The sequence below is a fragment of the Asterias amurensis genome, chromosome 13 (assembly GCF_032118995.1).
Source record: "Asterias amurensis chromosome 13, ASM3211899v1".
Lineage (NCBI taxonomy): Eukaryota > Metazoa > Echinodermata > Asteroidea > Forcipulatida > Asteriidae > Asterias > Asterias amurensis.
The window spans coordinates 1,977,272-1,988,577 of NC_092660.1; the positions used below are offsets into that span (position 1 = coordinate 1,977,272).

The 11,306-nt window shown below is 37.8% G+C and overlaps 1 protein-coding gene across 1 annotated transcript; it reads right to left on the bottom strand.

The window, feature by feature from the left end:
* Positions 1–1,283: 1,283 nt before the first annotated feature.
* LOC139946179 (V-type proton ATPase 21 kDa proteolipid subunit c''-like) lies at positions 1,284–10,613 on the bottom strand. Its single transcript, XM_071943800.1, has 7 exons — positions 10,458–10,613; positions 8,389–8,437; positions 7,772–7,855; positions 7,058–7,135; positions 6,418–6,542; positions 5,193–5,383; positions 1,284–4,648 (listed from the first exon to the last, which is right to left on the bottom strand). The coding sequence occupies exons 1-7, from the start codon at positions 10,513–10,515 to the stop codon at positions 4,619–4,621; spliced, it is 615 nt and encodes a 204-aa protein (XP_071799901.1). The 5' UTR covers positions 10,516–10,613; the 3' UTR covers positions 1,284–4,618.
* Positions 10,614–11,306: the final 693 nt, after the last annotated feature.

Below are 11,306 nucleotides of genomic sequence, written 5' to 3' on the forward strand. Positions count from 1 at the left end.
TTGGCACTAGCCAAGCTTTCCGGATGATGTAGCTGGGCATTTCAGCATGCTGTCGTTGATCTCCCGTGCTCTGCATGCTGCCGCTGCAAATAAGTCTCTGATACCTATTTTAGTATTTTTGTTCTTTTCTGATTCTTTTCTGTTCAGACGCATTCTGTTGGCACATCTTGTATTTAGAAGTGGATTGATGGTTTATACTCGATTATGTGATTGCTTTTTTTCACAATACTGTTGTGAACTTGTTCACCGCTCGATTTACTTGTAGACGCCGACTTTCTTTCGCTTGCTGTGCGCAGGTATGGCATGACCTAATACTACCGTATTTGGTAGTCCGGAGCTTTTAGAAGACCGGATATTGGAGACCAACGACACTGGTACTAGTGGACTCCTCATGATTAACTTCATTGTCGCAGAAAGTATTTTTATTTAGACTCAAATGTTTGATTAGCCTGCTCAAGTCATCGTTAATAGTCTGTATCGAGTAGACGTGACACTTGTGTCCTTAAGCAAGACACTAAATTATTGCTGCGTCATTCGGATGGGACGTAAAGCCTTTGGTCCCATGTGTTGTGTAACGCACGTAAAAAAAACAAGTGCACTTATCAAAAAGAGAAGGGGTTCGCCCCGGTGTTCCTGGCTGTGGCTGCTGAATGCGAGCGTAACACCTTGTAAAACCGTTATACATAATTGGGTCTCGTAATTCATAACTTCAATAACCCATCTTTCTGTTTAATGTATACATTAAGAGATTTGCCCTGGTGTTCCTGGCTGTGGCTTCTGAATGCAAAACCTTGTAAAACCGTTACATGTATACATACATAATTGGGTCTCATAATTCATAACTTCAATAACCCATCTTTCTGTTTAATGTATACATATATACTTAGCGCCTCGAATACCTTGTTTGGTAGATATGTGCGCTATATAAGACTTCGATATTATTTTTTATGAAGTGTGCACAGTCGACTCTTGTCAAGATGAGCACGGAAGTTTCAAGCTTCCAATCATGGTGGTTGATACAAGTTTTGTTGCTCAAATGAAAACACCATGTGTGTGTGTTGTAATTTTATTTGTGTTTTGTAAACACCAAATAATTTTTTTTTTTTTTTTTTGGGGGGGGGGGGGAGAACGAGAGAGGGCTGCTCGAGTTTATTCTCAATACACTGCGGAACGAAACTCCCAGTGATGCTTTTGAGGGCAAATCAAAACTCTGTTTTTTGTCAATGTTGATATCCTCTACAGAGGAAAAAAATATCACAATAACTAGAAAGAACTTCACATATTATAAAGTATTTTATTATATTAATACAATGTTCGCCTTTCATGACCTAACACAAAATATCCATATACATACTTGTACATGTACACAATTAATAGCAACCAATTTAAATTACATTTATGATTATTTGATACATTATTTGCAACATTTTATGATGACATTACTAAGTGGAACAATCTGGGGAATTTGGAAGGGGGGGGAGGGGCTTTAACTTCTCACTCAAAACCCTTGCACACCAACATTAAAATTAGGGACAACAAACTTGGAATTGTTATGTTGATGCAATTGTAACATCTGTTGTGCATTACCGGTAAAACAATATACCCCTTGCATTATGATGTCACACTTTAAAAAAGCACCCTTAATGAGGCAAAAGAAGCCAGAGTATTTACTCTGGGTGCGTAAAAACGTGCGTGTGACCTCTGCGTACTAGTAAGACTGTGTGTAAATTTACATGGCTACATGTACACTCGGACTACTGGTTGCCAGGATTTGAATTACATTAGGGCCATAGAAATCAAATACCGAATCTGTCAGTAAATCAAAAGAACAAACAAACTTATGAAGATGTTAGTTGAGTTCACAGACGCAACTAAATGAGTTTTACCAAGCTATGCATAGTATGTGATTTACATATGTGACTAATTGATACAGTAGGTTCATAGATGTAACTACATGTATGAGTTTAACCAAGCTTTGCATGTATGTGACTCAGTGATACATGTATGTGACTCAGTGATACATCTATGTGACTCGGTGATACATGTATGTGACTCAGTGATACATGTATGTGACTCAGTGATACATGTATGTGACTCAGTGATACATGTATGTGACTCAGTGATACATGTATGTGACTCAGTGATACATGTATGTGACTCAGTGATACATGTATGTGACTCAGTGATACATCTATGTGACCTACTGGAGCATGTGATTCACTGATACATGTGTGACTCATTGATTCATGTGTGTGACTCATTGTTACATCTATGTGACTCACAAGTACATGTACATGTTTGTGACTCACTGATACATGGATGTATTCACAAATATTTAGAGTGTGCCAGTGGTTTGATTTGCATACAAATTGAAAACTTGATCCTATACTATAAAATCATACTTTTATTCTGAACATTTCTGATATTAACTACATGTGTGAAAGGATTATTCAAACTCAACTTGTTAATTAACCTCAATTTTTTAAGACTTTATTACAAAAACATGCAATAAAGAGCGCCATCTATTTTTATAGAATGATTACATCTGTTATGTTAAGAGTACTGTACAAAACCTAATGGTACTTGGTATGGCTTCACAAAGACCTTAGATTCTACTCAACAGTGTGATGTCGCAATACAAATCAGTTTGGTGATATTGACAACTCATCTTTTAAAAGATCAATCTTAGCTCTTAGTAAAATCTTCCCCTTACCCAATTTCACTAAGCACTAAGATTCATCTTCAGATGAGTTGTCAGTATGACCGTAGTGATATATACTGTGACATCACATTTCGCTTAGTGATTAAGATTGATTCACAGTTAAGATAAATCTTGGCTCTTCGTAACATTTTAGGGTATAATTTGCTATTGGAAAGACTGGACATGATTGATTCACAAATAATTCAAGAGGGGCACCAGGGTTGCTTCACTTTGTGAGGCGTATTAGCCATGTGTTACTGTGCAGTGTGCATTTTAGGCACCACGCACATGGACTGGTGAGACCCGCTCCATGTCTTTACATGCAAGTTTTGCTTCCTAAAATGGCAGACCATGTGATGGGCAGACAGTCACTGCATGTAATGTCAGTGCAAGAGGTTTATGTAATGGTAACCAGTTGAACATTCACTGTTCGATACACAAACTTGGTTCATGGCGGCTGGTTGCCAAAAGCCTGGTTCATAATTCCTGCGAATGTGAATGCGAACTGATTTTTGACTTTGTACATGAGGGTATATACATGTATACATTAATTCTCATAATATCAAAATAATAGCAACATGAATAATATCGAGACAGATTCTGTTCCCAATAAAACAACTTCTATTATTAGAAGCTTTCCGTATAAATCATGTGTAGGTTCGTTGGTTTTGGCGGGAAAAGGTTGAGGGAAGTACAGCATTGGGATCAGTCAGCGGTTACAAGTGGCTTATACCAAAATGCCAAGAGCAACCGCAAACACGCGCAAACAAGATTTGACCTACAAAGTAAAGGTCATGTCGGGATATGATATTTCCGATGAAGGATATTAATAGACCGTATTGAATAACCCCTTGGTTGCTATGAAAGTCGCCATCTTGTAGGGCATCGCCATTTTGTAGGGCAAACCCAATGTGCGTCTTATTGCATACATCAATAAAGCACGCAGCGTTCCTGGTTAGGTTTCTATGGCACACATGCGCACACGCACATGCTCACAGACGCCATGTTGTAGGGCAGGTTTTTGAATGGTGACGTCATACTCGATACGGTCTAATGTAGTATCCAAATTTCTATACACAAAACTAAATTTTCATTTTTCTTTCTGTTTCATGTAACTTCTGTGTGATTATACAGATATGAATGGTCTCGACAAAGTGTACAGTTTGTACGCTTGCAAAAATGTTGATAAATGTGAACGACCCCTAGCTCACATCGGTGTCCCTAGCATACATCCGTGTTTGTGTAAAACTACTATCATAGCTATGAAATTTGTATTATTAATTGACCGATTTAGCCCTTTTTGCGGACCATAAATGACAGGGAAATATTTTTAATACAGTTTGTACCTTTACTCTGAATCTAAACAATGTTACAAATTTTATACACATTTCCTACAACTCTCCGTCAATAACAATCAGAGATTACAATTGAAATTAATACTTGATGATACTTTTATCTGTTTCGCTCTAATAATTAAAATGTCCACATTATTAAACAGATTTACAGGATGCAACAACTCCTCTAGCAAACCCTAATTTCAATTGACAGCGGACTGCACATTTATTGCTAAAACAGGTAACAGAAACGCTAAAAATATTTTGTCAACAATTATTCCTAGCTCCAATATAAATTTTGTAAATTTTGTTATTTTTGTGTTTACTTTGAACCAAAACCCTTTAAAAAAAACAGTTACAGAAATCATTTAACACAATAGGCTTGGAATGTTTTCTGTCATGAAGCAAGAAATACCAGAAAGAAGTGGACTTTTAAAAACTGTTCAACACCCTTAAGTCCACTACAAGAAGTAAAACGAAAATGACGAACAAAATTAGAAGAAATTGTTGAAAATGTTCAAAGAAAACTTACAACATAGGTTGGGAAGCGTTGAGTTGGGGTTAAAGTTTGGTTTGTTTCTTCTCACTTGCTTGCAAATCTGAAGCTATTACACTGAAAGGAAAAAATAAAAGAGGAATTTTAAAATTAGAACCCCAACACTGAGGATATTCCCGACATGTGATGCAGTGTCGTGGCCAAGCGGTTAAGAGCAATGGACTCAAGCTCTGGTGTTTGATCAGCTGAGTGTGTGTATTTGAGTCACAGTCATAACACCTGTGTCCTTAAGCAAGACACTTAGCCATGATGCTTCGTCCTTCGGATGGGACATAAAGTCTTTGGTCCCACAGGTGGTGTAACACTTGTAAAAACAATTCAGTGCACTTATCGGAAAGAGAAGGGGTTCGACCTGGTGTTCCTGGTTTGATTGGCAGCATATTGTGCCACATCACCTTGTCAACCATTACATGGTGCTATGTAAAAGGAGTAGGTCTCATATTTCAAACATAGTCCCCCACACCTTGCAGGAAAATACTGAATGTTGAAATGCCTTGAGAGCGAGTGATGGATATAAGCGATATATAAGAAGCCACAATTATTATTACCCCGAATGGTTACTCTTCCTTAACCCATTTAGAGCAAAGTGTCGTCCACTTACCTGCAATATCCCTATGATGACGCCAAATAGTCCAATGGCGCTACCAAAAATCTCGATAATGAGAACCTTGACAAAGAGGCTTCCGTCCTGGGCGTCGGCGAGGGCAGCACCACTCCCAACAATCCCCACGCACATGCCGCAGAAGAGATTGGAGAAACCGACAGTCAGGCCAGCTCCGAACATGGCGTAACCTGAAGCGCAAGAACCGATATTAAACACTTAACAAGATCTGAACATTTGGACAATGACATATCATGTGATATAACCATGACTGCTTCGTAAAGTTGGGGAGGTAGTGCTTTCGGCTTTCTTCTGATGGATGACACCCAAGCCTACATCCAGATGGACTGTAAAGGGGGTAACCCTGTATTAGCCCCAGGAGTGGGTGGCAACGACCCCTGGAAAAAATACTTGATTTGTAGCCCACACTTTGAAGTGGCCTTCAGGCCCCGTGTGTCTGGCGAATTGCATACAATTTCATTTTTTGTAAATCATGCCATTGCCAAGTACAGAGCAGTTGAAAGTCATCAGAACGCTTGGTTCAAATTCCAGCTTGTCTGACCATGATGCTTACATTATATGTCCGTCTCCCCTTAGTGTATAGCCCTCCCGCTTTAGTATATAGGCCCCCTTGGTATATATGGCTGCCCCCTTGTATTATGCCTCCCTTAGTATACAGCAGCCCCTCCCCCTTAAAACTTACTTGGTAACGAGCAATAAAGAGCTGTTGTTAGTATAAAACATTGTGCGAACTGGCTCCCTCTGAAATTTTGAGACAGTAATTTTTTACTGAAATATGTGAACTGAATTTGAGACCTTAGCTGAGGTCTCAAATTAAAGCATCTCAAAGCACACAACTTGTGCTACATGGGTGTTTTTTCTTCGAAAATTCTCTCGCAACTTCAACGACCAATTGAGTTCAAATTTTCACAGGTTTGTTATTTTATACATAAATAAATTAATGCATAAATGTTGAAATACACCATTCCAAGTGAGAAGACTGGTCTTTGACAATTACCAAAGGTGTCCAGAGCTTTTAAGTTTTACAGGCCTCCCTTGGTATAGATGGCCGCCCCCTTGTCATACGCCTACCCTTAGTATACTCTCCTGTCATCCAACTTCATGACGATTGGGTGAGGGTGGTTACGAAGAACTCTTTCGTGCCAGTCTTACCATTCAATCCAGTGCATTTATCAGACTAAAGCAGGTGCTGCATTCTTCTTACCTGCTAAATAGTTCTTGCGTAACAACTCCTTGGATATAGAGTTCTCATCGTACTCTTCAAGTAGATTGGAAATAACGATGGCTAGAATAATCCCGTAGATGGCCACCGCCTCGCAGAAAATGATACTACAAAGTAAACAAACGAAATCCATATTCATTTTAGTTTTTACCCATATACACCGATGTCTGTTAGCACTGTATACTCGGTACTTACCTGAGTTCTGTGAAGAAAAAAAATCACAGGCATATTACTCGGGTGGGATGGGAACCCACGACCTTTGCAATTCCAGGGGTCGATTTCACAAAGAGTTAAGACTAGTCTTATCTCGAGTTAGGAAGAGTTACTCGTCCTAACTTAGGACTAGCTATACGTTTTTGATATCTCCTAGGACTAGCCCTAAGTTAGGACTAGTCCTAACTCTTTGTGAAATCCACCCCAAGGCAGAGTCATACCAACTAGACCACCGAGATTGCCTGGTGGCTAGAGGCAGTGCAGACCTTATGTTTTAACAGTAGCTACTCCAGAGTAATCCGGAGATACATTTATAAAAATTGAATATGATCTGCACTTGACACTCATTGTTTCACAGTATCCATGTCATCGTATAACAAAGAGAGATTGGTTGGTTATGAAAGCATACCTGATAAGATTTTTTGTCCTGATCCGTGGAGCTTTGACGCCCCCTCCAACGATACTTGTACCTGTGGTGAAGATTCCCCTAAAAAAGAAATATGGGAAAAATATTAAAAACTCATCATATTCCAACGTTGGGGCTCAAAATTCAAAATTGTGCGTTTTCATTCACGCGTTCAAGCAATTGACTGTGGTCAACTATTTGGAAACCAGCCATACTTTTTTCCATACCATGGTCCTGATAGCCTGTTCCATGCTAACATGTGTAAAGCGCAGAAGGGAACCAATTTACCATCGCAAAAAGGCGGAGGGCAATGGAAGTGTTGAATACCGTAGTACGTTTGGTAATTACTCAAAACAAATATTAGCTTAAAAACTGGCTTGGTAACAAGCAATGGGGGAGCTTTTGATAGTATAAAGCATTGTGAGAAACAACTCCCTCTGAAGTAAGATAGTTTTTGAGAAAGAGGTAATTTCTCACTACTTTTATTCCTATCTGAAAGCACACAAATTAGTCCAACAAGGGTGTTTTTTCTTTCATCATTTTCTCGCAACTTCGGAGACCAACTGAGCCCAAATTTTCACAGGCTTGTTATTTTATGCTTATGATGGGACACACCAAGTGAGAACACTGGTCTTTGACAATTACCAAATGTGTACAGTGCCTGTAAAGCTGTCATCCTCAGGAATAACTTGTACTAATTGGGTAAATCCTACTTACCATGCTGCTCCGACTACTGAGAGTGAAATAGAGAAAGCTATACCAAGATTGGCCCACATGAATGGCTTGACTGACGTTAGAAACCTGTAGAAGATTCAGAAATCAAAGTATTAAAACTACTAATACTGCAGTAACCACTTTAATCCTGGGCTTCATTGAATTTAAAAGAAAAATGCACAAGAGCTTGTATAGCTTTTACTGGACCAGAATTGTTTTTGCAGGACCATAATCAAATGAGAAAACAAATTCTGAACTATATGGAAAGGTTTGCGGTAACACCATGTAATGACTATCTCTAATTGAGTTGGGGTGGTTCTGAAAAGAACCGTTGGTTTCAACTCGACGCTTCGATCAGTATGCTCTGATCGTCTTCTGGAGAGGCCAGATTTTCTTTCTCATCGAAACATCCTTTCTCCAGAAGATGATCAGAGCATACTGATCGAAACGTCAAGTTGGAACCAACGGTTCTTTTCAGAACCAACCAAACTCATTTCCACCATGCAAAGTTTCAAATCCTACTTAAATTCTGAACTGTTTTTATTAGAACAAGCACTGACAGAATATCTAACTTATTTGTCTTAAGGTCATGTTAACAATGATGATTGTACTTGACTCACCATCCAAAGTCAAGTCTGTAGATTTGGCCTGTCAGAAGATACGCAAAAACTGTAAATAAAAAAAAGATTATTTAAGTTAGCTTGTACATACAATATCTCCTGACTCTTAGCTAAATTTTACAACATGTACATCATCATTTATTTGTTGCTGACCTACTACAGTACTACAGGGGTCGAAATTGCCACAAGCCCGCTAGCCTGGATTTACAGCCGGGCTACTGATTTTTCCAGTTTGATAGCCCGACAGGCTAGTGGAAAAATAATGCAAAAATCATCATCACAAACAATAATGAACTGTGCTATGGTGTATTGTAAAGTTTGTGCCGTGACTCGAGACATAATGTCTTTTTTCGGGCTACCAAAATCTCATCAGGGCTACTAAAAAGTCTTGGTTACTGGCCCTGCTGACTACCATGAAAATACACTTAATTTCGACAGTAACTTGTGGAAATGGACTACATGTCATACAAGAATTTCCAATGCCAGCATAATACAGTTTATATCAATGAGTGTTTACACTTCCTGTTTGGTTTCAACTGTGATCAAAATCTGTCCTTTCTTTATTTGAGTCACTTGCTAATATTGTATCCAGAGCCTTTTGAAATGATTTCCTGTTGATTTTAAAGGCACTGGCCATTTTTGGTAATTGTCAAAGACAAGTGTTCTCACTTGGTTTATCCCAACACACTTATTTTGTTTGTCCCAATTGTAATTTATTTAGTTCCTAATGTTTGCTTAAATATTTCTTGACAATGATGTACTTTTATTTGTTGTAAAGACTGAGTCTCTGCCTGTCAGTACGAATGTACCAAGTAGTGATTAATGGGTACTCAGATCTTCTCCTAAAAAATTAGAGTGATACATCATTATTATACCAACCGAATAAATCCAAAATATTAGTTTGCTGACGCTTTCACTTAGGACGTAATTGATTGTCAAAGTTTCAGCCAAAAAGACTTCGTGAAATAAATAGTACATTCCCTTGTAATGCAAAAATGTGCGTCAAGTTCATCCCAACAAAAGTAAAACATTTGTTAAACCTCCAGTTAGGCATGTTATCAGAAGTAAGAAAAATGGGCGCACCACATGATGGAAAGAATCTTAATACAATCAAGTGTCAGATAATGTTTTATATTATTATCAAGCAAGGAAGTCAAAGTAGTAAATCTTGAAGTTATATTTATCGCAATTTGTGGGATGTGGAAAGTATCAATCAGAAATAAAAGATCCCATTTTTTAACAAGAAACTAGTTAACCATGTGAATGAAGATTGTTTCTTTAAAATTAAATGTACTTTTTTCTACAAATTTTAACATTTTTACACACTCAAATTTTCACTCAGCCACCGGCCATCATGCCTTCCAAAATATGTCCTTGTTATTAGTCAGTTGGTTGTCAATCAAATGAGATATCCCTTTTTGTAAAAAAGAGGGATAACTTTCCGTATGGCGCCACCACCTTTTCACTCATTTTTACAAAAATGGATATCTCATTGAGGTAAATTAGATACAGTATTATTTAATGTCGAATAAAAAAGTGGTGCGCCATACGGAAACTTTTCCAAAATGAGTGAAAAAGTGTTGGTGCCATACAGGTTATTCCTAAAATAGCTGCGATTATCATCATCCATGTAGTAATAGTAAAATATCAACGGCACACAGTGAAATTGTGCATGTTTTCACTTTACAGACCAGTCAAGATGATTGATTGATGGTCAAGACTCAAGTCGTTTCCATTTTGATTTTTTGAGTGAATGGAATTATAATTAGTGAAATAGTTGAATCATAATTAAAAATAAAAGACCTCCATATCAATTAATGACAAGGTAATACAAATTATAATGGGAATGTGAGATTGTCACTGGTACAATAATGAAAGGTCGTATAAGATTATTAATGAGCAATGGTACAACATTCACAATTAATTAGAGTACCACTGGTGACTGATAAATTATTTTATCCATCAATTTCTCAATCGTGTGAGAGTGGTGTCACTGTATTGAAATAACATGAAAACTATCGCCGATAACACTCACATAAACATTTGTGAATTTAAACGATCTTACTTACATATTCCGATGAAAATTAAAGCCAATAGAAGCGTGACGGTATAGCTGTAGTAACCCATCGTGTCTCTTATAGTTTAACCTAGTCCTAATACTCGAAAACTGTGAAAATAAGGTCACTACATACTCCCCGAATTGCATAAAATACAACGAATGATGAATTTAGTAATCAGACTGGTACCGAAAGTAAATGTTTTAGTCATTTCCTGCCCGTGTAAACTCATGAGGGCATAGTTATGTAGTCTAGGAGCCAGGTTGTAGAACCCGTGATGTGACGTCACGGTGTGTAGTCTTTCATTTCACGCGTCCGTTTTCTGTTAAATATTTAGAACAATTTAATTTGTCATGGTAACTTGAAAATGTATCATTATCGTTGAATAATAACATTAAAATATTATTTTTTAAAAATGTTTGACAACAAGTTGGCAATAAAAGCTATGGCAAATAGGACTAAATAACGATTTCGTTAGTGTAAAGAACAACCCACTACTGCAACGTGCACGTAATGAAGACTAGCAACGTTCATAAAAGAGGAGGGGGGAGGGGCGCTGGGATAAACTGATTGTTGTTTAAAGCATGGAGGAAGAATGTTTAAAGGTACTGGACACTATTGGTAATTACTCAAAATAATTGTTAGCATAAAAACTTACTTGGTAACGAGCAATGGACAGCTGTTGACATTATAAATAGTGCGAGAAACGGCTCCCTCTGAAGTAACATCGTTTTTTTTGAGAAAGAGGTAATATTATCACCAACTAAAATATTTTAATTGAATTCGAGACCTCAGCCGAGGTCTCAAATTCAAGCATCTGAAAGCAAGCAACTTGTGCGCCAAGGGTGTTTTTTCTTCCAT

Coding starts and splice junctions, on each gene's coding strand:
- LOC139946179 (XM_071943800.1), bottom strand. CDS start 10,515: ATGGGTTACTACAGCTATACCGTCACGCTTCTATTGGCTTTAATTTTC. Junction 8,438..10,457: donor TTTAATTTTCATCGGAATAT/GTAAGTAAGATC, acceptor TTTTATTTACAG/TTTTTGCGTATCTTCTGACA. Junction 7,856..8,388: donor TACAGACTTGACTTTGGATG/GTGAGTCAAGTA, acceptor AATCTTCTACAG/GTTTCTAACGTCAGTCAAGC.